This window comes from Populus trichocarpa, chromosome 1, assembly GCF_000002775.5.
Source record: "Populus trichocarpa isolate Nisqually-1 chromosome 1, P.trichocarpa_v4.1, whole genome shotgun sequence".
Lineage (NCBI taxonomy): Eukaryota > Viridiplantae > Streptophyta > Magnoliopsida > Malpighiales > Salicaceae > Populus > Populus trichocarpa.
Window position 1 is genome coordinate 49,524,924 of NC_037285.2, and position 25,676 is coordinate 49,550,599.

The window sequence follows — 25,676 nt, forward strand, 5'->3', positions numbered from 1 at the left end:
AAAGGGTGGCCAATGGGTTTTATTGGAAGGGCCAGCAAAAGCATGTTCGACAATACATCAGGGAATGCCCCATTTGCCAACAAAACAAATCTGAAAACACACGCACTCCTGGGTTACTACAACCCCTCCCTATACCTACAGCTCCTTTCATTGATATTAGTATGGACTTCGTGGAGGGGCTCCCTAAATCTGAAGGACGGGAGGTTATCTTTGTGGTTGTGGACATATTTAGCAAATATGCACACTTCATGGCTATTCCACACCCTTATACTGCCTGTTCTGTAGCCCGAGTGTTTGTAGACAATGTCTACAAATTGCATGGGTTCCCAGCCACCATTGTTAGTGACAGGGACACGGTCTTTCTTAGTCTCTTCTGGAAGGAGCTATTTGCTAGACAAGGCGTCAAGCTATGCTATTCAACAGCCTACCACCCCCAATCAGATGGCCAGACAGAGGTGGTCAATAAGTGTCTCGAAAACTACCTGCGTTGCATGACAGGTGCTTCACCAACACGGTGGGTTCAGTGGCTTCCCCTAGACGAATGGTGGTACAATACCAACTACCATACGGCCACCAAATCCACCCCATATGAAATCCTCTACGGTTACCCTCCCCCTCTACACATTCCCTACTTCCTAAAAGACTCACATGTCGACGCAGTGGATAATTTCTTATACAAAAAGGAACAAATTCTACAGGCAGTCAAGAAAAACCTACAGAATGCAAGGCATAGAATGATTCAACTTGCAAACAAACACAGAAGTGAAAGACAATTTGCTATTGGCGATTTCGTCTACCTCAAATTGCAACCATACAAACAGAAAACTCTAGGCCACAGACATTCTCAAAAATTAGCTTCAAAATACTACGGTCCATACGAAGTTTTAGCAAGAATTGGTACCGTGGCTTATAAATTGAAGTTACCCATCTCTGCATCCCTCCACCCTGTGTTTCATGTGTCACTGTTGAAGAAGAAGGTGGGAAATCGGGAGGTGTACCCCACATTGCCTGCTCTGCCTTCTGAACCTCTTCTCCTTCCACAGGCTATTTTGGATCGCCGAATGGTCAAGAGGAATCTACAAGCAGCCACCCAACTCCTCGTTCATTGGGCAGGTCTTACACCTGCAGAAGCTACCTAGGAGTTTGCTGATGAGCTCGCCCTCCGATTTCCACAATTCGACCTTGAGGACAAGGTCCATTTGAAGGAGGGGCAATTGTTACAGGGCGGCAACTAACTAATGGGTTCACACGGGGGGAAATTCAAATTAAGGGAACAATTGATAGAACGGTGCGTTTTAGAGTAAGTCATTAAGTCCAAAACGATGTGTTTTATAGAGTTTATAATTCTGTTATGAGTCACATGGAAAGGAAAGAAGTCACGAGCTGGTTGTTAGGCTCCTCTGTATATATAATAGCATTCTGTTGCAACAGATGCAGGCATGCAATAATATTGAACCAATTCCTTTTCCTTTGGTAATTCTTCCCTTACACCTTCTTTGTGTTTTCACCGCTCCTTCTACTTCTTCCTTCTTCTTCTTCTTCGTCTATTTCTTCTGCTCTATCTCTTGACAACTAAGTTAGTTGCTCCAGATATCCATACCACAACTTAGCAAAGAATGTTTGCAGAGAGATTTATCATCATGAAGAGCACCTTTAAGCTTAGCCTGGAAGGTGACATGATGAACAAGGCCCCTGCCAAAAGCATTTGTCCAGGCACCACCTCCTCTGTCTCAAGATCAGCACCTTGATTAACATTACACTCATTAAGAAATTAATCCAAGGAATAAAAGTGTAATGGATGTGAATATATTTACTTAATCCTGAGGATGGAAGTCAAAACGTCAATAAAAATGAGATTAACAAGCAATTGCTACTGCTTACTAGGTGCCTTTCATTGTAGAATTCAACAGCCTTCTTTGCAGCATACTTAAATTGTTCAAGACAAGGGTTTTGCAATTTTGATTTTTGCAAGTGCAATAGGATCCCAAATAAAATACATGCCTCCATTAACACATATTTTTAAAAAGAAGAAAAAACCAAGAATGATTATGGATCCAGGGTCGGGAATGGGAGGAGGGCCTCAAGCTAAACAAGACCTCCAATGACCCCAAAGCCGCCTACTCTCCACCCCAAAGATCTTCATCTTTTGCGAACCTGCGGGAGGAAGGTATGTTTCTAGATAGAGTCCTCCAAAACCTCCCACATTTGTCCAACCTCTCCCAGGGGGTCATGTTCTTGTCATCTGACCAATTACTTGGCGACCAAAGAGGCCTCAAGGCCCTCAACCCTTTGTAATCACCCCCCCGCCCCCTACAGTAATTCTCCTCCTTCCTCTCATCTCGCTTTTCAACCTCATTCTCACTTTTCCTGCACGATACCATGCTTTCATCTCTTCACCCATTTCCGGCTTCTTCCTTTCCATCTCTCTTTTTCGAAACCATTTTCCAATCTGCCTGCCTGAAACTTGAATCGTTACTCACAAAGGGATCAAAATCAGGATTTCAAGGTTTCCTTATTTGTTATTTGTTATTGAAGTCCTTATCCTAGCCTAGTCTACCCTTTATATTTAGTCCTCTTCTTAATAACGTTTACAACTACAAGTAATCAAAACGAAGATTATCTTTTGTAATTTTACTTTTCTTAGGGGTCCTTTGATTAAGCTGGTTGGTCATGCAATTGCCAGCTTTGAGGAACCCAGCCCAACCAAAGAAAGAGCCTTTAGGAACTTTCATCATGTTCCTATGACGAAATAAATGACCGCTCTGATTCTGAGTATTGCCAGAAGACGCTGCAGAAATTTTCGTAGTTATTTTGAGCACATGGCTGTACTTGTACCTGCCCAATTGGCATGCCTGCATTATACATCATCTTTATTGACCACCATTAAATGATCTTGCCCATCAGCCCAAGTACAGGATTCAAAGCAGATGGATTAGCAGAATCAGCATCTCCGCCGGCTAAAAACCTCTCTAGCATCTGGAGAACCAGCTTCTCAGATCCTGAAGTTGGGCAATAGTTCACAGGAACTATTTCAGTCCTCGCATCCAAATTAATGAAGTTGATCGTGGTTTTGAATTGCAACTCATTTGATCTCCCACGGCAAGAACTGCCATTGACGCGATTTCCTTGCTAAAATACCCCCCCTTCTCGTTCCAATATCCTCCCCTAACTTTTAATTAGTGGTGGATCAATAAACTGAGATAAATCCCAAGGTTGATGCCATTTGCATCAATATAAAGTGGACCTACTTCACCAGCATCCTCGGGATGAAATGGTGTCACCCTTGCCTTTTCCCTTTATTGAAATCATTATCTTATCAATATCCTGAGCAGTGTCAAGCTTGAAACAGAGGCTCAGTTTGTACCTTTCCTCAATCAAGCTCTTCTGACATGCAATGGGGAGCTGTAGCACAAAAATAAACCACCAACTTTGTCCTCTTTGGCTTAATTCTATATCTTGTCACCTAGAATCAGCTGTCCACTTGAACATTGCATTCGATTCCACCCAATAACTCAAGAGTTTTGAAAGGAGAAAGAAAACTGGTGACATTGTTGAAGGCTAATTTACTTGAGATTAGAGCAAAGTTGATGCTTAAAGGTGGTCATTTTGATAGTGGTGAAGAGTTATTCGGGGCTTGTGTAAGCATCTGGACTGTGATGCTGAGCTACAATCATGCTCAAACATTGGCTGCCCAAGAAACACGAGCTAAAAAAGCTAAATAGAAAGAGGAGCAAACTGCGATGCAGGTAATCTCTATCAATGGAAGAACCGACCATCGAACCATGGAGGGCTCGGATTTGCTCACACTGAAATAACCGATGTTTAGTTAGAAATATAAGCATGAAGTTGATTGTAATTTATAGCAGTCTTCATTGCACATCATGACATTAACTTCAAGTTGAAGAACCCTCAATTTGGTCACTTTTTTAATATACAAGATGTTCAATCTCACTTGATCGAAGATAAGAAATTAAACAAGACCAAATCTTGGATGAAACCCAAGAAAGCGAAGGGATTGAAAAGGACAGGTGAGAAAACAACGAAGTGGTAGTTGAGAATAGTTAAGTTGTTTGTCTGAATCTGAATGATCAAAATTTCAAAGGTCCCCATGTAGTAAATAGGAGGAGGTGTCTGGTCTCCACTCTACAATGACAGTTCCCTCTATCATCATCCATCTGTTACCCTCTTCTACCAAAGTAGTAGGTAACTTGATAAAAAAATAAATTGAGTTAAGGTAAAACATAAATAGTATCATAAACAACAAGTCATTGAAAACAATAGAGAATCCCTCTTATCCATGTCCAAAAACATACTTACATAAGAAATAGTATCACAAGACAGGAAGGCAGTAATTGTTGAAATTCACACTAAACAACATTGTTATAAAAAATAGTATCACAAGACAGGAAGGCAGTAATTGTTGAAATTCACACTAAACTACGTTGTTGACTTTAAGTCATAAGTAGTTTCTTCCAACTTGTCTTAAGAACAGAAAAGAGACAAACTTTCACACTCCAAAGAAACCAAAACCAAACAAAATCACACAGAACTCTCCACAAGAATCATTATAATGTAAAATAATAAAGCAATCAATGAAACGATGTAAAGTCAGTTCCTTTCAAGGACTCCGATTTTACTTGATGAATTGACCACCACCATCACTAGATGCTGATAAAGCTCCATATGACCCGGACACATAACCTGACCCGACCAAAGCAGCTTCCTCGCCAGGAACCAACAACCCATCTGAATTCCTCAATACAGCATGAATCGCACATACCAAAAATCCAATCAGAACACCCCAAACCAAATTCCAAGCTGCCCCGCTTAACCAAACACCCAAAACAGAAACCAAAACCAAACCAATCAAAACCAGGCGATCACTCACATCATAGCCCCATAACACCAATGGGTCTTCTCTAAAGAAGTAGAGGAGCAGCCAGAGAGACAGCACAGAAGAAAATATTAGGAGAGAAAATGGAGACCCAATTAGAGATAAAGCTCCGCAAGCATAGATGATTATTGAGTAATTTGTTGGGTTGTTGCCATTGCATGTGCACCCATCCAAGATGTCAAAGGTTGGCAGCCACCATTGTTGAATGAGCTGGAGTTTGGCAGCCACCAATGTTGACAACAAAGCAAGAACAGCTGCCATGAAATGCCTATAAATAGAGACATTATGAGAGAGCAAAATGTGAGAGAGAACGTGAGTGTGTGCAAGAGAGTGGAGAGAAAGAGAGCTGCAATGGCAGCAGCCTTGCTGCCATTGCAGCAGCTGCAAGTGCAGCAAAAGAGCTGGGAGTTGAGTTTGAGTGAAGTGATCCTCCTCCTCCATGTATGTTGTAATCCTTTCTCTATATATCTCTAATAATATGGACTCTCTCCCGTGGATGTAGGCGGTTTTGCCGAACCACGTAAAATATTGTGTCTGTGTGCTTCCCCTCCGTTTGAGCAATTATCAGTACATCACCGATCGGAAATCCCCAACAATTGGTATCAGAGCACATGGTTTAAAGGGGTGTTTGATTTTGCTCAAAAATGAAAGTTGTCAAAATTGTGTTTTGACCATACCACTGTGTAGAGGAAGAAGAGACGAAGCCACTGTTGAAAACCGCGTCGAAATCGGACGTCGGAAACGTCCACACGCGCCGTCACGCGCCGTCAGGGTGGCTGGCCACGCGCACAGACGCGCGCCACGCGTCACACGCGTCTTCCTCACCCGAATGACCTGACCCGACCCGACCCGAATACCAGACGACCCGACCCACGCGACAGACCCGGAAAAGGATGACGTCATCATGACGTCATGATGACGCTAGTATACCCAGTCAGCATGCCGCGTAAGCGTCCAGTCAGCATGCCACGTAAGCATCCAGTCAGCAGACACGTCGGCATACGGGTCCCACCTGCCACGTCACCAGACGCAAGCCGAGCGGAGCCGAGCCGAGTTGAGCCGAGCCGTTTCTGAGCCGAGCCGAGCCGCGAGCCGAGGTATAAGATTCTGTGCAGCGGAGTCTACATGCAACCGGTTCTGAGATTGAATCTGGGCTGTTGATCTGGCCAGAATTGTTTTGATCAAATCTTAGCCGTCTGAAGTGCGATTTGGACAATTTCAGACTTGTTTCCAGCTAATTTGATCGTTCCGGATGCAATGGTACGGTCCGATCGTTGATATTTGAGACCAAAAATGGCGGTGGTAAATTAACAAAAGAGATTGCCCGATCAGGAGGCATCTGAAGGTCATCATGGTGGTCGATGGAGATGAAGAGGAAGAACGTGCACATGTTTACCCAATTACATGTGCTGAACTGCTAAGTGGGGAGAATTTTAACTGCCTTGAAGGAAGGCAAAATTGGGACACTCTGGACACCCGATCAAGTGGACAATTAGAGGTGTAGAGTGAAAATTGATGAAGACCAATCTTGACGAATCTAAGAACTGGTAGTCTCGCCAGATGTTTAGAAATCATGTATTAAACCAATGTATTCCAGATCACTTGTAAAGGAAAGCCGCAACAAAGCTAGCAAATGGTTGTATATACGGAAAGACAGTACGATGGATAGATATGGCCTAAGAAGTTCTGTCTAGGAGATTGGGTTTTAAGCGGGACCAGTGTGACCCCTCCAATCTTTCCTGGGAACTTGCTTAGTGGAAGGATTATTCATACAGTACTATTTTCGTATATATAGCAGTTTGTAATGAAACAGTTGAAGACTAGCAGGATGACGGCACAAGGGAACAGTTGGGTTCCAAAGGTTCAAGGATCTGATGGAGTGGTGATTTCTCCAAAGAAGTTAGATTCGGTGACTGTGATTTCTCGAGGGGAGAATTGATGAAGACCCTGATAATGGAAGAGGAATACAACAAGGGGATAAAGATTGGCACCCTATTTTGACTTGGACAAGTGTTGTGACAGGATGAGCTGCTGTCAAACATAAGCAAGGAATAGGGAGAAATCTGGAGAACAGAAATTGCACGAGGGCACACGGAGATTGTGCAGAGGTACCCGTAGGATCCAACGAGGTACTGTAATGAGACAACAGGTGCAAGGAGAAGAAGTGTTTTCAGATGAAGCTCAGAGCAGAGACTGTTAAAGTTTGTACAACAGGAAGTCTCTTGTGCTCTTGATGAAGACAACAGGCGAAGACCTTTCCAATGCATGCAAGGATGGAAAGAGAGCTGTTGTAGAGGCACCTAATTGAGGGGGTGTAAACGCCTGTGATAAAAGGCGACCGCCTATGATGAAAGGCGAAGACACCAAAGAGAGTTGGTGTAGGTGGAGCTGTCAAGCAGAAAAGCACAGAAGCTCCAAACATAGAAATCGAGGTGGAGGATTGCGAGGAGTATACCGCAAGTTTCTCTTTCTATGTAATCAGTGGCAGTTATCTCTCCCATAGTGCACATGGTGGTAGAGAACTTTTTTGGAGCCACTTTGAAGCATCTCAGCTGAAGGAGGATGCGACCGCCTATGAAAGGCGAAGACACCTTGGAGAAGGTGTGAGGGCCATGATCGGAGCCCCAGTTCAGACCGCCCCATGACAACGGGCGAAGACACCTTAGAGAAGGTGTATGGGCCACGATAGGAGCCCAAGTTCAGAACAACCCCAGAGCCAATGTGATGGTTGGATATGAGTGGACAGATGGATAGCCAATGAAGTGGCTATGATGAGTATGGAGACAAATGCAGGATTGACTTTCATGGATATTGCCCCCATGATAAAGATCAATGAGCTAGAAGATATTTGTCTTGGACAATAAGTGGATGACTTGTGGAGCATTAAGACGCGGCTGCTATGAAGAAGCAGAAGGGCATGTGCAGGTTCCGAGAACGAGTTGACTCTTGTCAAGGTGGTGAGCTCGGTAATGGCATTGTAATACTCAGAGTATGAAGATAGATATGGATCAACCTTTATGGGCTGCCCCCATGGTTAAAGGTGGAGAGCTACCTGGACTCTTACGACTAAGAGCGAGAGACTCACGGAGAAGTAAGGCGTGGTTTCCTAGGGTGGAACAGAGGGCAGGCGCAACTCCTGGATGAGTAGACTCTTGGAAGAGTGGTGAGCTCGTGATCATATTGAGATACTCAGATAATGACTGTCGCACTTGAAAATGGTAATTTCCGTTTGAGGGGGTGTTGTAAGCCTTGGTGTGAGGCTTGATGAATCATTCCGGACCGAGCATGGTTGATACGCTCGAAGGGGAATGCAGTGTGTCCCAGAGACAAGCGTTAACACTCTTCAGATGTGAAGTGGCAGACCATCTGGTTGTAGTGATCCTTTTGTGTGAGAAAAGGTGTGCTTTGGTGACTCTGGTGATTGAAAGGTTTGGCAAGTACCTGCAAACTTGGCCAAAGACGCTCTCAGAATGGTAAGCTTGGAAGAGCTGCAAGATGCAAGCCTGTGCTGAAGAAGCAAGAGGACAGTTGCCCCACATGAATGGCAAAGGGGGTGATTGTTGGGTTGTTGCCATTGCATGTGCACCCATCCAAGATGTCAAAGGTTGGCAGCCATCATTGTTGAATGAGCTGGAGTTTGGCAGCCACCAATGTTGACAACAAAGCAAGAACAGCTGCCATGAAATGCCTATAAATAGAGACATTATGAGAGAGCAAAATGTGAGAGAGAACGTGAGTGTGTGCAAGAGAGTGGAGAGAAAGAGAGCTGCAATGGCAGCAGCCTTGCTGCCATTGCAGCAGCTGCAAGTGCAGCAAAAGAGCTGGGAGTTGAGTTTGAGTGAAGTGATCCTCCTCCTCCATGTATGTTGTAATCCTTTCTCTATATATCTCTAATAATATGGACTCTCTCCCGTGGATGTAGGCGGTTTTGCCGAACCACGTAAAATATTGTGTCAGTGTGCTTTACCCTCCTATGAGCAAATATCAGTACACCCCCGGTCCGCGCATGGGGATGCCGGAATCCCCAACATAATTGACTCTGAAATGGTGGAAATTGGCCCGGAGTCGGGTCAAGGCAGTGGCGAATGAGTCAGGTCGGGTGAAGGATCCGGAAGTGAAGAGCTCGGGCCAGGGGCGGAGGATGGAGAAGGAGGAAGTGAAGTTTTGGAGTGACCGAGAAATCACGTCCCCGGCGGAGATGGGGATGGTAGTGTAGGTGGTGGTGGTTGAGGGGGGTGGTGGTTGTGACATTGTGTATAGGATGTTCCTTGTTGACCCAACAACCCTTCAAATCCAAATTCTGTTATCTGGTGGATTGGTAGGTAAGAAATTGTTGACTTTTTATGTATTGGCCTGTTTAATTACATGAATCATCCCTAGACAATCTCAATCTGATTAATTGAGTCCCTATATTATCAATTTCATTCATTGAGTCATATTTAATTACATTAGTATATTTCCACGCTCAACAGTGAGTCAATATTAATTTTTTAAAAATATATAAAAAAAAATATTAAAAGTATAGAGAATGTTTTAAACTCCTTGAATTTGGTGGCAATCATGCTAGACCCAACAGACTTGGGTTGAGGTCATTCCAGACCCGAGCTTAGGTCTAACAACCTTGGCAGGCAGCGCCTGGATCTAGCAACCATGTCAGACTGATGCCTGGGTCTAGAAACATTGACAAACCCGCGCCTGATGCTAGTAACCATGCTAGACCCACACTTGAGTCTAACAACCATGTTAGACCCATGTGCCTTGGTATGGCAACCATGCTGGACTCATGCATGGTTCTGACACCAAACATGGTTGCCATCCCGCGCCCGAGTTTGGCACCAAACATGGTTGTTAGACCCAAACAAACAACAAACAAACAAAGAATAATTGTGCATTTTAGTTGTCGAGAGAGAGAGAGAAAAACACAAACAATCGATCACCGGTGGTAATCCAACTATAATATGTCTATACGCGTCGTACCATGTGAAAAAGAGTATGTCTGCGCATCTATCTAGACGGTGAATGACTAGATTTGGCCACCGAGATGCGTCTCACGTGCTTTCTTAGTGGCGCAGGCGCCGCCCACTCACCGGGACGTGTGAAAACACGCACCAACAGCTTTTCAAATAAAAAATAGAAAGGACAACGTGAAAATACTAAAACGTCCCCATGATCCTTTTAATTACATATCATACTCAAGTAAATATCATTATTGCAATCCACAGTAATCTGTGTCTAGAGCTACAATTAAAACTCTACGTCATTTACCTTTGATTATAATGAATAATTATGATTAAGAGGTGATGGAATATGGAGATGATGAGAGTAATAGAAGTACATTAAAAAAAAAAACCAAACAAGTATTTCATTATTGATATACTCATATTTCACTATGAATTTGCATAATAAAATTATTAGTTTGCTCTTGGGTTTAAGGGTAAATTAATATTTTTCACTGGATAAAATTGTTAATTCAAGATTCATAAGGGTATCTAGGACTTTTCACTTTCTTGTTGCGTCGTATAATTTAAAAAAAAAAAAACTGTTTCAAAATTACTATTTCACTATGCATTGTTTTCCTACACTATATATATATATATATATATATATATATATATATATATATATAAAGCAGCCAGGCCATATCTATGTAGCACTAATTAAGCAGCACATAACGAATCAAAGTGACAGAGAAAGATATAATACGAAATAATGTCCTTTAGATTATTAATATATATGGTAAAATTTTATTAAGAAATAAAAGTCATAATATATAGTATAGTATAATTAGTAGTTGTAAGGCGCATAACATGGTCCGTGTTGAAGGGGGTGTGCTTTGTCTGCCCTAAACCCTAAACTAATTAATTAATAGCATACAGATTAGGGATTTGTTCACCTGCTTAGTCAAATCATTTAATTTATTGTTATTTTAAAAATAGGACATGAAACGGTCTTCAAAGGTAAAGGTAATTACATAAGTACTTCCTGTCATAAATTAATTCTCCTATAATATTATTGCAAGTCTGCTCCTTGTTAGGTACTGAGTTATCTTATTACTTGTCAGGCAAGTCTAGGTAGGATGCAGAAATATTCTACTGATCTTTTCCCTTTTATTTACTGCTAACGTGATCTTCTAATTACTTGTTCTGCAGGAACACCAAGAACTCATGCCCATGGAAATTATATGATCTATTCTCAGGTAAAAGCAGTTCAATGATCCAAATGAATATATCATCAGCTAGCATAGAAGATTGTACAGCGAAGGACGGGACATTCCCAGCGGGGGAACTATCCTGATCTCAGCATCCATCTTGACAAGGTAATTCATTGTATATAATTTCAATTTAAATTCTGAGATAAAACAACTTGAAATTATATAATTTAAATTTTAAATACAAATAAAAAGTGGGAGTTTAACTGATATGATCCAATCGACTCAACGAGTCCAAAGACAACCTGGACGACCGGTAAAAATATTATTTGACTCAAAAAAATTCACGGAAACATCTTTTTTTATATAAAATTATTGAGACGATAACATATTGGATCGATCCAGGTCAATTTAAGTTAACCTTTCAAATTCATGACTTGGATCATGAGACTATAATAACCTCAAATTGAGCAAATTATTAATTGGCCGCAACGGGACTGGAACATTCCAGTTCAAATTTGGATGGAATTTCCAAAACAGGTTGAGATTTTGAGCGAGATGAGATCTATTCTAATTTGTTCGGTTTTTTAACTAGAACAAGATATATCAACCATTTTGGATAGAACGTAACGGAATTTACAGCCATGTTTCACACTTTAGTCCTTAGAGTATCTCCCTTAAAGAGCTAAATTGATAAAATAAGACTTTAAATAATATAAATATGGCTTTTTTAATTATGTATACTCCGATGGGAAAAAAAAAACATTTGAAAAAACAATTATATTAGAGTGAGAGAAATAAGTGCTTTGTTTTTTTTTTCAATGAGTTTGATGTTATTTTTTTTCATATTGCTATATTTAATTAATTTATTTTTTTGTTGGACTCACTTTGTTAGTTTTGGTTTTTTTTTAAAGATACATAGAAATAGTATTTTTGGAAGAGAAAAGACATTTTGATATTTTGTTTAGCACTTCTTTTGGAACATGTAAGACAAGCATAGAAAAACAAAATAATATATATATATTTTTTTTGGCTTTCCATTTAGCACATCTCTTGGAGTGGCTCTTAAAAGTCCATGGTATTTCATTGTAGTAATGAATAGTGAAATGTAAAGACATTTCACACTTTAGTCCTTAAAAATCAAGATTTTTGAGAATTTTTTTTATTTTTTTTTCAATTTCATCTTCCAACATTAGATTTATTGGGTATTGAACTTTATAATTTATTTTGATTTGCTTTTTATGAAGTTATTCTGGTCTTATAACCTGGGTCGCGAGTTTTGCAAGTTAGCATTGTTGACTTGAATCATTTTTTCCCCTTTCTTTTAATTTTTTTTTCCTCAACTTCATCTTTTAACATTGAGTTGATTGAGAATTGAGTTTCATAATCATTATTATTTTTTCTTTGCTTTGTATTAGGTTATCATGATTTCATGATCCGAGTCGCGAGTTTTGAGGGTTAGCCAGATTAACTTAGGTTTTTTCTTTTCTTCTTTCAATTAATTTTTTTTTTCAATTTCATCATTTAACATTGGATTGATTGAGAATTAGACTTTATATTTTTTTAAAAATTTTCTTTTTATATAGTTATCTCAATCTCCTCACCCGGGTTTGACAGGTTAATGTGGGTTAACTCAAGTTATTGTTTTTTTTTCCTTTTTTATTTGATTTTTTTTATTTAATCCTTCTACATTGGGTTGATTGAAAATTAAGACTCATAATTTATTTTTTATTTACTTTTCATGGGGTTATCATGGTTTTATGATTCGGATCACGAGTTAAGCCGGTTGACTTGGGCTTTTTTGTTCTTTTTTTGGATGAATTTTTTTTTTCAATATTGAGTTGTTTGGGAATTGAGCTTTATTATTTATTTCAATTTGTGTTATATGAGGTTTTCATGACCCGGGTCACGAGTTTATTCGGTTAACTCGGGTGGTTTTTTGTGTTCTTATTTTAATTGATTTTTTTATTTCACCCTTCAACATTGAATTGATTGTGAATTGAGCTTCATAACTTATTTCAATTTATTTTTTATAAGGTTATCTTGCTCTCATAACTTAGGTTTGACAGATTAACCAGAGTTGACTTGACTCATTTTTTAAGTTGAATTTTATTTTCAATTTCATCCTTCAATTCTGGGTTAATTAAGAGTTGAGTTTAATAAAAAAAATTTAATTTTTATAGGATTATCAGGGTCTCGTGACCTGAGTATCAGATTTGATAGGTTGATCCGAGTTGATATAATATGTTGTCATCGTAATATATTTTTAAAAAATATCTTGAATATTTTAAATCAAATTATATTTTTATTAGTCATCTAAGTTATATTTGTACTTATCAAATCAACTAGATGATATAAATCTTTATATAGTTTTAACTCTTTTTTTATTAAAAAAAACATTAAAATCACCTTATGTTATTTTTTTGTCCGAAAAATATTTAATACGACCCGTCACGGGTGTTTATATATATGTTGAACCATTCATTCAAAAGATTTGAAAGGGCAGGGGAATCCATGAAAGAGATGAAGAAAGAGACAAATGATGGCCCCCACGTAATTAAAACACAAATATGGGACCCTTCTCTTTCTAAAGAGACAGCTTTTGCTTCATTTCATCTGTCCCACTTGACTTAGCTAATTCACCGTGCAAGCAATAAAACACTTAAAAACAAAAAAAATTAAATATGTTAATTTTTTAAAAAGTAGTTTTTAAAAAATAATTTTTTTAATTTTTTTGTGTTTATTTTCTATTAAAAAAGTTGGTTAACAAAAAACACTTTCTGGTTAACAGAAAATACTTTCCAGTCAACGGAAACACTTTTTGGTTAACGGAAAACACTTTCCAGTCAAAAGAAAAATTTGGTTTGGTTTCCAGGAAAGTATTTTTCTTTTTCACTTTCCAAACTTTCCTGTGTTTGTTTGCTATTAGAAAAGTTGGTCAACGGAAAACACTTTCCAGTTAAAGGAAAATTTGGCTTGGTTTTCAGGAAAGTGTTTTCCTGGAAAATTTGGACGGAAAACATTTTCCGGAAGTTGTGAAAAATTTAGAAATGTCAATTTTTGCTGATTATATCAAATTTGATCCTCAAACTTTTGATTGCTATATATAATTTGTTTTGAATATTTATTTTTCAATTTCATCTCTTAAAATTTAATTTTTATATTAACTTTGGTTCTTATTTTTATAATTGCTATTTGCTTTTTCCTTATCATTTTTTTATTGAAATTTTTTATCTATTAAATTTGGTCCTCATTCTTTTGATTGTTACTTATTTTATTTGAAATAATTTATGAAATGTTAATTATTATTATTTTAATTTCTTCATCTTTCATTTTTTTTTTTAAATTTTTAGATTTAATCTTTATTATTTTGATTATTATTTATTTTATTTGAGATAATTTATGAAATTATATTTTTTTTCAATTTCATTCTCATTCAACTTTTTAATTTGTAAGATTTATTCCTTATTATTTTAATAAACTTGAAAAAAATAAAACATTAATAAGTTATTTTCCAGCTTATTTTCCATGACATAACCAAATACTGGAAAATGTTTTCTAACTTATTTTTTATTACAATATCAAATATTGAAAAATATTTTTTTAGAATTCATTTTCCTGGAATTTATTTTTTTTAAAATTTATTTTTTTAAAAAAATTACTTTCCAAATAAACGGTGCTAAGATAATTAAAAGAAAAAAACCAGCACAGAAAGCTGAGCAGATGAGATCAGTGCAGGCAGCATTTTGCTAGGGCCTCGCTCGCTACCCTAAAAGGCTACGAGCTATAGAATATCTCAATCTCACCTCTCCTTGATCTACTCCAATCCATGGTGCCAGTTAACCCAAAAAGGCAGCCCTCCTTGCCAGGCCATCATGTTTTCTTCTTTACTGCACCTTTGACTCGTGACTTTATATATATATATATATATACCCTTTCTCTTTCCCTCTCCTCTCCTCTCCTCTCCTCTCATCAGGCAGGTGCCATGACCCATCATGCATCATCATCATGCTCGTACTCTTATTCATATCACTGCCTGGTAGCTACACTTACTTCTCATATACCATGCCATAACGTCTCTCTCTCTCTCTCTCTCTCTCTCTCTCTCTCTCTCTATATATATATATATATATAGCCATTATCAGAACAAGTGGATAAAGAAGTAGCATTACTGTTTAAGCCCAGTAATCAATTAAAGGCTTGCTCTTTTCATAATCCCTTGCATGCCATGCTCTCTCTCTCTCTCTCTCTCCACTGGCTGTGTGAACATTATGATCATATGCGCCAATGTCCAATTGCATGGTTAATGCAAGCTCAACACAGCTAGCTAGCAGAAGAATAAAGGGGGGCCTGCTTTTGACATGCATCAGTGTCATTGTTTGTACACGGTCTAGCTAGGCAAGGCTTATAGTCATATCAAAGCCAAAGCTTCTATATGCATGCACTTGTTTAATGTTTGTTAGAATATGCCCTCTCTTGAAAATGACTTCCAAGTACACAAATTTATCCATCCATGATATTAATATTATTGGCTCATATTTACCTATGCCAAGACAACGCAAATACAGCCATATTATATAGATCGTGGAACAATTTCATCCAAAAGAAGAACACCTAATTTTTTCATGTCTTAAATAAAATATTTATAAAATCTTTCATTCATATCCTCATCAATGTTCTTATTTAAATGCATGCACATTGACAATCAAATGCAAGTGAAAGTAGTTTAGCGATCAAAATGCAGCTCGAATGATTGTATAGAAAGGAAATAAACATCATGAGAGAGAGAGGAGAGTTAAAACGAGATGGAAATTTCTTTTAGGAACACTTGACTCCATTGTCTTTCAGCCAAGTTCCTAGTCGACTATTATTCAAGGATTTGCTTATACATTGTCTAGTTTTTGAAAGCTTTGAGATTTGCCTAACAAGCAGAAAGCCTAAAAAAGTGCCATAGACTCAACATCGGTACATTAGAAATAAATACAAACTTTGTCTGAGATCCCAACCGCAAAACTCATACAGGCTGTCTTTGATAATTAAACCACCACTATTTCTTCTATAAAGTCATTTCTGAACCCAAAAGTTTCAGGCAACGGTAGCTAGTTATGGGAGAAGCTCAAGTTCAGTGCCTCGATGTAAACCTGCAAAAGCACAACTGCGCAGAAAAGGTCATGCAAGCTAACCACGGTGACTATGAAAAGCTTGGAGAATAAAACAGCGATGCTGATCTTGCCACGGTGACTATGAAAAGCTTGGAGAATAATACAGCGATGCTGATCTTGGATGACCAGATGAGTTTGATGCAGCCACGAAAGGATTCTGTTGCAACACGCTGGGACCTTCCGATGGACAACCCCACCTAACAGGACTCGTATTAACTAGCCTAGTGGCAGTTGCATGAAAGTTGCCATTGTGCAACAATGGTGTTCCACCAAGTGGAGGGTGGTCTTGTGACTGATAACAAGTAAAGGGATTCACATTACTCATGTTATAAACTGGGATGGTTGGAACAGAGATACCAGATGGAACTGCTTGTCTTTCCCTCCAGCCTTCATTGTATCTTGTAATGTCACTGATCACAACAGTTTGACTTTCAGGAACATCATCAATGATGATGATTTCTTTTACAGGATGAGCAGATGAATCTGCACGCTTGCACTGGCGGTCAGGAGTTTCTGTAGCTTTCTGCATAGTACACGTAGGAAACGCATCTAGTCTTCTCTTTAGCCTGTTCTGAGAACTTGAGAAATTATAATCATCTTTGCACTGTTGAGGCTTCATGGATGTTACAAAACCACCATCATTTTGTTGGTCACAAAACATGCCTGCTGGTAACTGCGATGGTGCCCGGGGTAGCTTAGAATCAGTGTGGCTTCCAAAACTGTTGGACAACCCAACATCAAAACGTTGAACTGCTGTCTTGTAATATGGATCCCGACTAAAGATGGCAAAACCTTGAGGGGTGACGCGATGAAATGAATGACTGTCCTGATTCTGAATATTGCCAGGAGAGACTGCAGAAATTGTTGGAAAGTGAGGAGTTCGATTGATTGTTTGAGCACAAGGTTGGACCTGCCCAATTGGCATGGCTACATGATCATCTTTGTTGACCACCATTAAGTTCTTCCCCATCAGTCTGAGTATAGGATTAGAAGCTGATGGACTAGCAGAATCACCATCTGCACGAGCTAAGGATCTCACTGCAGAATTATTGGGAGAGTCCTTCAAAGGAATAGGATCTCCGGGGGGCTTGATGAGTGGGAGAACCATCTTTTCAGATCCTGAAGCTGAGTAACTGTTCAGGGAAACTAATTCAGGCCTGACATCCAAATTAATCGGCATTGGGTTTGAATTGCAACCCATTTGCTTGCTAACAGAAGGAAATGTCATCGATGGCGTTTTCCTCCGCCTTAGTAGCTGTGATTCTTGGTGATTTAGAGCAACACTCTCAGCAAACCTCTCCTTTCTTTGGCAACAGCATGGCTGATCATTTTTTAAGCCAAAAGATTCCTTCTCAATGGGGATCCCATCAAGTTTCACGTGCTCTCCCAAGAAAGTAGCTCTTTCAACTCTTGTAGTTGCTGCTTGTGGAACTGCATCAGCATTCTGTGCCAAAGGTTCAATTCCAGCAGAAATTAAGCCTGACCTCATATTGTCTTGAAAAACATAATGTCCTGCTGATGATGGCGGTTCTGAATAATTGAAATCCGGTCTGCCAGCCATGGAGTTAGAGATGGTCGATGCTGCAGATAGAGGGGAATCTGATGAATCTCCATCAATCACATCATACTGATCTGGAGATGACTGAACCTGGCTACTAGTCAATGACGAGTTTCCTTGAAAATCTTCAGAGCCCATATCTCTAGGACTTGGCAAAAATGACCCCGGTGGTCCTGGAATCAGAATGGGATCAACCTCAGGAAAAGAGTCTACTTTCGCAGCTTCAGAATCCAATTCCACCACCCTCATATCAGCATTATGGCCCATCATGCCATTGCCAGCTTCAGCAGCAGAAAACATCCCTTGGTCGTGAACAAAACCTGGCTCAGTTGGACCAGTTGACCCATCATTTTGCCTTGAAAGTCCTTCATAATGTTCAATAGACCGAAGACATTTTGATGGGACCTTTGAAGAAACACCTAGCTCATAGAATCCAGTGTCAACGGATTTACTCGTACCAGAGGTGCTCGTCCTCCCATCCAAAGTCTTGGAAGATGGTTCAACAACAATGTCCTCATGTATTCGAACTTGTGTTCCAGGAGATTCTAGGGGATCAATTTTGCGCAAATAATCATCATCATCAAATCTAGCTGAAGAATCTACATTTATCTCCTCATCATGACCATAGCGAGGTGTAGATTTTGAGCTCCTCAAAGACAAGACTTCCAGCCTTTCAGAACTACATGACAATCTTTTTTCTTGCCTAGTTTCCCGGATGGAGCTTCCACCAAGAGACACCTCATCTGTTATTTCTTCTCTTTCAAGTACATTTTCTGTATGATCCTGCATCAAATCATACTGTTCATCAACCTCAGAATGCCTGCCCATTGCATCCTCATCTATTTCTGTTGTCGAAGGGTCTTCAGACTTGTCAAGGGTTGACCATTTCCTAACTTCGCTGGGCCTGGATTCAGTCACAGAAGATTGGCTGCTGACAGACAGTACACTTTTCCTAAAGGAGCAGAATCTCAATGCTTTAGATACAACTGTACGAGAACTCCGGGATGATTTTGTGCTAGCAATGGGAGAGGTATCTGAATTATTACTTGTATCAGCATCAGTATAGATTGTCTTCTTGGTTAGTGAAGAGACCTTTATCCTGGGAGAGTCTGGAGGTCTTAGCAAACAGGTATCACGGATAGAAGTGCCATCTTTGCTCAACTTCATTGGTGGAAACAACTTATCCACTTTGCCATTAATCCTGTCTCTCACTGGGAGATTTGTTACCATCTTTCTTCCAGGAGAGTGCTCCATACTCTCATTTACTTGGTCTTTATGAAATGGCTTCTCCGTCCTCTCAATGTTTCTATGAGAAGATATTGGGTTATCAGACAAAATGACAGATTTCTGAGTGCGGCTCCTCTCTGAAAGACTATCATTCTCAACCAGCAAGTCTTGAGCCAAATGCCATTTACATCTCACAGGTTGATGATCCTCTTGAGTTGGAATCTTCTTTGGAAAACCTCTTCGTTTGGAGCAAATCCATGGTCTTAAAGTCCCGCCATCATTGGGATTGATTTGCTTCAACATCCGTTGTTCTTTCTCACAACTTTTCCCCTCTCCGTTAAATTCTTCTTGACCTCCAGAAATCTGTTTAACAGCAATATTGACAGCCGTATATAACTGACATTAATGTTACTGACTTTGCAACAAAAGATGGTGTAAAATTTGTAAATTAAAGTACAGGATAATCACAAGAAATCTATAAAATATGTTATAGAAGGGCTTGAGGTGGAAAGATAGTGTTTTAGCAATTTTTCTGCACAATAATTCCATCCAGTTAACATAAACACTAAACACATGGAAGCGACACAATATCAGCTGAAGCATCCAAGATGCATTTTGCCCCAAAACATAACATCATTAAGCTTCTCGATGGCATTAGAAAACAAAAGGAAAACTAACTGATCTATCACATACTCAAAATTCTCAAATTTCTTGGCTATTGAAAATGGACAAGGGTAGTCAGTGAGATGATTATATATAGTTTGGGAAGGGAAATAAGAATATGTAGTGCAAGCAAGAGACTGTACCTGAGCGCAAGGCGCCTTGTGGAAGAAAATCTTTTTGCTCTGAGATGCAAGTCTTAGATACTTTTGATGCTTTTGTGCTAAGCGTTTTTTCTTTTTCTTTGAAATGTATTTGCTTGCTTTGCCTCCTTTCAAAGATTTCTTTGCTCCAATATCCTCCCTTCTTGCACCAATATCCTCGCTTACTTTTTCTACTGGTGGTGTATCATTAAACTGAGATAAAATCCTAACTTTGGTACCATCTGCATCAATATAAACTGGACCTACATCAGCAGCATCCTCAGGATGAATTGGGGACACCCTTTGCTTTTTCCCTTCATTAGGTGCGTCACTCTTCTCAGTCTCTTGGGCAGGCAAGCTTGACATGGTGGCCCAGCTCGTACCATTTCTTCGATCAAGGTCTTCTAACGTGCAATATTGAGCTGTAGCGTAAATATCCACCATCAACCGATTCTTTCTCGGCTTAATTCTATACCTTGTTGGCTTAGAATCTGATGTCCACTTGGGTGTTGACTCCACAGAAAGGCACTGATCAATGTGAGCATTCAAGGTGGTGTTTGATGAGGATGAGAAAGTTTTGCAAACAGGACAAACTTTTGAAGCCATTGTTTCTGATGTAGTAGTACAATTAGAAGCAATATCTTCAGCTGAGCTACGATCAGAGCTGCCACCAAATTTCACAATCAACCTGCACTTCTTAGCCAACGGCCTGGAGGTGCTTTCAGTCTTGTGGGTCACAGGAGCTTCAACTTCAACAGCGGCTTTGGCCAAAGATTGAGTTTCTAATGGTGATCTACGTTGCCTGTTATCAGGAACTGAGTTTATCTCACTTGTTGTTGTCGATGGGAAATCATTTTCTTCTCCAGATCTACATGAACTAATGTCTACACAGGATTCTGCTAGCTTGTTATTTAATTGAGCATCATCAGACGAGTCTAGCAGCACACGATTGTCCGGCCTCGAAGCCTCCTTGTCAAAATTGTTTTCCTTCTCAACTGAACTGGTTTCACCTGTACATCTCTTAAAGAACTGGTTTCTTACAGTATCATGAGGCTGAAATTTTGGCAACACGTCCTTCACGCCATGTTTCAAACAAAGTTGCAAATTGTTTTGAGAAAAAGGCCAGCTATTCTTGATATCCTTGCTCCTGGCTTTAAATACATAATCTCTGCAATGCAAACCACTGTTTCTGTTAGTATTAACTAAGATCAAGCTATCTATAATAAGCTAAAAACATCAAATTATATATGTAAGCTATAACGATCTTATTATGTACATAAGAACTGGAACCCTTAATTATATCATATGTTAAAAACAACAAGTTCGCAAGGGAAAATCTGGTTCATGGAACTGGAAGTGAATCCCAAAACAGTAGGAAAACAGCCAAGCAAAATCCAAGGGAAGGCAAGATTCGAAAATCTAGTGACTGAGAAAAAGCCTGCAGGTTGCAGCATGATATGGCTAGAACAAGTACAGATTGTTTGTACAAAGTGACATGAAATCACAAGCAAAAATAATCAACAGAGATTAGAAGCAGTGAGTAATGACACAGAAAATCATTAAAAAACACAAACATATGAACCCCAAGAAGAAGCCTTGAATATGATCATTAAAAGCCAAGCGAGAAAAAAGTCTTCAGAGACCAAAATAGAGACAAGATGGGAGGTGTGCCCATGTTGAACTGAGCCATAAGGGGAACATGTAACTCTGGATCTGACCCAACAAAAGATCTTAGAGATCGATTAGCTGACTTTGATCAGATCACCACCATGAGAAAGGAAGAAACAGAAAGAGGAGGAGTCAGCTTGGCAAAGAAAAGCAAGAGAACCACGACAAAAAATAAATAAATCAAATTAAAAAAAAGTACTATTCATATCCCTGAAAGAAAGGATCAGATAAGAAGAATGAATTGTTTTACCTTATGGAGAAATTAGGAAGTGGGGTATGATGATGATGATGAAGAGATGGGTTTGTGTTTGGCAGATTTACTACTACTACCTCTGACAAATTAGGAGAAGGAAGCTTATTATTAGTACTGGTGGGAAGCTGGTAAGCCCTCTCATCACTACTATTCAGCTGGGAAGAAGAACATGAGGGATCTGGTACTGGAGGGTTTTCAATGGATAACATCTGATGCTATTATTCTCTCTTCTTGTGCTGTTTCGGTAACAGTCACAAGCAGCAGCAACTTCAGCTTCTCCACAACTAATTCCAGTACTGCTGCCTTGCCTTATCTTTATCTTCTTAGTCTTCAGCATATATATAGCTAGTACCTAGTAGTATATCACTACAGCCTTTCTCTTTTTCTTTCTTTCTTTCACTTATAACTTGTAGTAGTAGAAGAAGTATTGCCTTTCTTTTTATCTCTCTCTCTCTTTCTATTTCAAAAAACCCCACCACCAAAGAACTCTCACCACATGCGATTGACCTCCACAGCCGCAACAACAACAGCAAAGACGCAAACCAAAGCTCTAGCTAGCTATCTATATTTGTACACACGAACAAGAAGAAGATCAAGCAACCCCATTAGAATCTTCATCCATTTAACCTGCCTGCAAAGATCACAGACAAAAACAAAAGGAAAAGAAATCATGAGATCATTAACAGTTGTAGCAAAGGACATGGCCAGAAGTAGAAGATATTAATATCAGTGGAGGATTAGTGGGCAGCTAGCTAGCTAGCAATCAAGGAGAGATTCGTCCGTAGAAAACGTTATTTTATGTGGGAATGAGTGAAACTGAAGCATCCTGTAGTGTTTTGATTGATCAAGCAAAGAAAAGCACCAAAGTTTTCGCAAAACAACAAACACCCACTTCAGCAAAGATGATGTTGGAACTCTTCTCAAAAGTTTTGATGAGTATGCGTTATTTTATGTGGGGAAAACAAACCCACAAGAACAAAGAAAAGATGAAGTTAAATGCTCAAAGTACAGTACTATCATCAAATCAAATCAAATCTCATATGATTATGATAATACATAGATAATCATCGAGATTAAAAACCTTAATTAAGAGGTTGTAATCTGCATATACACACAACTTTCAAAAATCCAAAAGGAGCAAGGAATATTGAAAGAGATGTAGCTATCCATCCAGCCAGCCAGCCAGCCAGCCAGTGAATTGTGAATGAAGCAAAATTAAAGACCAGAAAGAAACTGGAAAAAAAAAAAGAAGAGAAACTACTTTAGATAGATGGATTGAATATATGGATAGCTGAGCAGCCAGCTGAGAGAAATCAGGAGAGAGAGTCAGACACCCCAAGATTTCAGGCATCTCTAGATTTACAAAGTGAACAGTTTGAACTGACCAAAAAAACCCAGGAGAAAATCTAATCTAAGAAAGGAAAGGCATATTTATGACCAGAGACCAGACTAAAACTATTGACTGCTTTGAAATTAAATATTGAAACAGAAACAACCCGGAAAATCAAAGGGAGAGAAAAATGAAAGAAAGAGAGAGATCATGAAATCACACGAACCCATATAAGAGTTTGAAAGCAAAAACAAGAAAAGACTTGATCTTTGAGACAGAAACAAGCAACCCACTAAATTGAAGAGAAAGACTTAATTATTAATAAGTTAAACAAACCTTAATAAGCTTTGAGATGGTATTGGGTTGAAGAGCAGAGAATGAAAGAAAGAAAAGAAAAAATGAGGCTTTTTCAAGTTTCTTTAGAAGAGAGATGACGAGAAGGAAAAGGAAAGAGACAGTACAAGTGCTCCCAGAGAAGAAGAGAGAGAGAGAGAGAGAGGGTATAAATGAGAGAGAGGAGAGGAGAAAAGAGCACCACCCACTCACACATCAAAAGGCGCATCAGGGCCTCCCTTCTCTCTCCCTCTCTCTCTCTCTCAAACATTTAAAAAAAAACAAAAATTTTTAAGTCTTTAGAGTAAGATTTTTATTGTTAATATGAATTTATTTGTAAAATACAGAACCCAAAAGATAGAAACAAAGAGTTACAATTAAGTTTATGTTTTAAATTGTGTTAATTTTTATGGTGATAATTTTAAAAAAAATATTTAGGAGATTACAAATTATAATTTGCTTTTAATTATTGTTATAAGAGAGAATTTTTAGAATATGTTTGGAATTGTGGTAATGGTTATTTTTTAAAGTGATTCTTGTTTAGAAATGCTTTAAAATAATATATTTTTTATTTTTAAAATTTATTTTTGATATCATTACATTAATATGACACGAAAAAGACGCAAAGTTAAAGCAAAGAAAAAAATAAAAAAAATTTAATTTTTTTAAAATGCAAAAAACAAACAGGCTCTAAATATGAATTTAAAATAAAAAATAAGGTGAAAATTCATTTGCGGCAATGTGTTTAGCATTGTGATATAGCATGTTTTTTTCAAGTATTTTTTGTTTGAAAATATATCAATATTATTTTTTTTTAGATTTTTATATTTTAGATATAAATACATCAAAATCATAAAAAACATACTAAAAAAATCATTAATTTAATATCTTTTAAAATAAATCCAAGAACACAAGACACTCTCCTTAACAGAGTTGTGTTTATCTCGTCCATCCCACCATTATTATTATTATTATTATTATTATTATTATTATTATTTGTAAATTGAGAGTGGTAATAAAAGTTAAAAATCTTAGAAATATATGTACTAGGGAAAAAAAGATTTTGAACTTTTTTTTTTTTAGTTTAACATGGGTGTCTGGGCCAGCTTACGCGCACCTCGATTAATCCCACGGGCCCTGAAGTTAACGACCATGTAAGCCTCCAGTGGTTATCATATGAGCAACCATAGGGCTCGAATCTGAAACCACAGAAAAAACAAATCTCTTAATCCCAAGCTCTTACCACTTATTCACCAGTTAGATAGTTAGATTTTAAACTTTTTAAGAGAGAGAGAGAGGGTGTCCTTTGCTGCCTATCATCCTCCCCTATGTAATCTTGTCTAAGTTTACCTACTACTACTATTACTACCCCTACAACATTCACCAAGATTTATGTCACTTGCTTGTTTTTATATATATATATATATCTCTGTGTGTGTGTGTGTGTGTGTGTGTGAAAGAGGGCGTTCTCTTCCTGTTTTCCCAACCTCTCCCATGTTGGCTTGTTTCTTTCTTGCCCCATCCCATACTAGTGCTACAGGAGAACAAAACCTCTCTCATCTCTTGATTGTTGACAATTTACCACCCCACCCCCCTTTGAGGATTTCCTGCTCCTCCTCATTCACGTCTTTTTTATAATTGTCAATGTGCCTGTAATTTACTAAAAAACCCACCCTCAAGCTACGAATCATTTTTCTTCACACGGTGTTCTTAATTAAAAGCTGGCCAAGGTCAAAAGTTTCTCTTCTCCCACGGTACATTCCTAAATAAATGCCTCCTTTCTAGCTTGAAAACTATATTCTCTTTTTTACGCCAAACACGTCTCAAATCTCGTAGATAAACGTGACCTGGGTGAACTAATTGTTCTAATTCCCAAAAAAAAAAAAAAACAAAACAAAAGGGAACGTCTAGACACAGTCCATTAACGGCACCGCTGCTTGCTTTAATTTGTTCCACGATATTGGAGATGAAGATTAAAGAATGGCACTTGTCTTGAGAAGAGATTAAAGTCGGATATTCTCAAGGGAGGGAGCTGGGAGCTGGGAGCTGGGAGCGAGCGAGCACAGATAATTAAGGGGGGGGGGGGGGGGGGGGGGGGGGGGCTGCATTGTGGGAGCATTCATGCATGCAATATCTAATTAAGAGTAACAGTACCAAGAAAGAGGAGCTAGCAGCAAGATATCAAGAAGATATACATGCATGCATGTCCCCAGATCGATGTCTGCTGCCCTGCCCAGCACCGATATATCAAAAAGGAGAATGATCGATGAAAGAGGAGGAGGAGGAGATCTCTTCTTTTT

General features: G+C 38.7%; 2 protein-coding genes across 3 annotated transcripts; both read right to left on the reverse strand.

Annotated features, from left to right (window-relative positions):
* Positions 1–4,268: 4,268 nt before the first annotated feature.
* LOC112328622 (PRA1 family protein G2) lies at positions 4,269–9,268 on the reverse strand. The gene is made up of 2 exons (XM_052455397.1): positions 8,931–9,268; positions 4,269–5,033 (listed from the first exon to the last, which is right to left on the reverse strand). Exons 1-2 carry the CDS (start codon positions 9,143–9,145, stop codon positions 4,634–4,636), a joined length of 615 nt encoding a protein of 204 aa, XP_052311357.1. The 5' UTR covers positions 9,146–9,268; the 3' UTR covers positions 4,269–4,633.
* Positions 9,269–15,837: 6,569 nt separating this feature from the next.
* Positions 15,838–23,555, reverse strand: LOC7471715 (uncharacterized). Of its 2 annotated transcripts, none has more exons than XM_002300556.4 (4): positions 23,380–23,555; positions 21,711–22,344; positions 19,796–20,960; positions 15,838–19,352 (listed from the first exon to the last, which is right to left on the reverse strand). In XM_002300556.4, the coding sequence occupies exons 2-4, from the start codon at positions 21,920–21,922 to the stop codon at positions 16,284–16,286; spliced, it is 4,446 nt and encodes a 1,481-aa protein (XP_002300592.4). In that variant the 5' UTR covers positions 21,923–22,344; positions 23,380–23,555; the 3' UTR covers positions 15,838–16,283. The 2 variants fall into 2 exon arrangements, with proteins under 2 accessions (XP_002300592.4, XP_052311338.1); XM_052455378.1 differs by lacking the exon at positions 23,380–23,555 and adding an exon at positions 22,975–23,321.
* Positions 23,556–25,676: the final 2,121 nt, after the last annotated feature.

What these genes read in the sequence shown, in the direction of transcription:
- LOC112328622 (XM_052455397.1), bottom strand. Translation starts at nt 9,145, where the DNA reads ATGTCACAACCACCACCCCCCTCAACCACCACCACCTACACTACCATC. An exon ending in AATTTCCACCATTTCAGAGT is followed by an intron (nt 5,034 to 8,930) that starts CAATTATGTTGG and finishes CAACAACCCAAC; the next exon opens with AAATTACTCAATAATCATCT.
- LOC7471715 (XM_002300556.4), bottom strand. Translation starts at nt 21,922, where the DNA reads ATGTTATCCATTGAAAACCCTCCAGTACCAGATCCCTCATGTTCTTCT. An exon ending in CTTCCTAATTTCTCCATAAG is followed by an intron (nt 20,961 to 21,710) that starts GTAAAACAATTC and finishes TTTGCATTGCAG; the next exon opens with AGATTATGTATTTAAAGCCA. An exon ending in ACAAGGCGCCTTGCGCTCAG is followed by an intron (nt 19,353 to 19,795) that starts GTACAGTCTCTT and finishes GCTGTTAAACAG; the next exon opens with ATTTCTGGAGGTCAAGAAGA.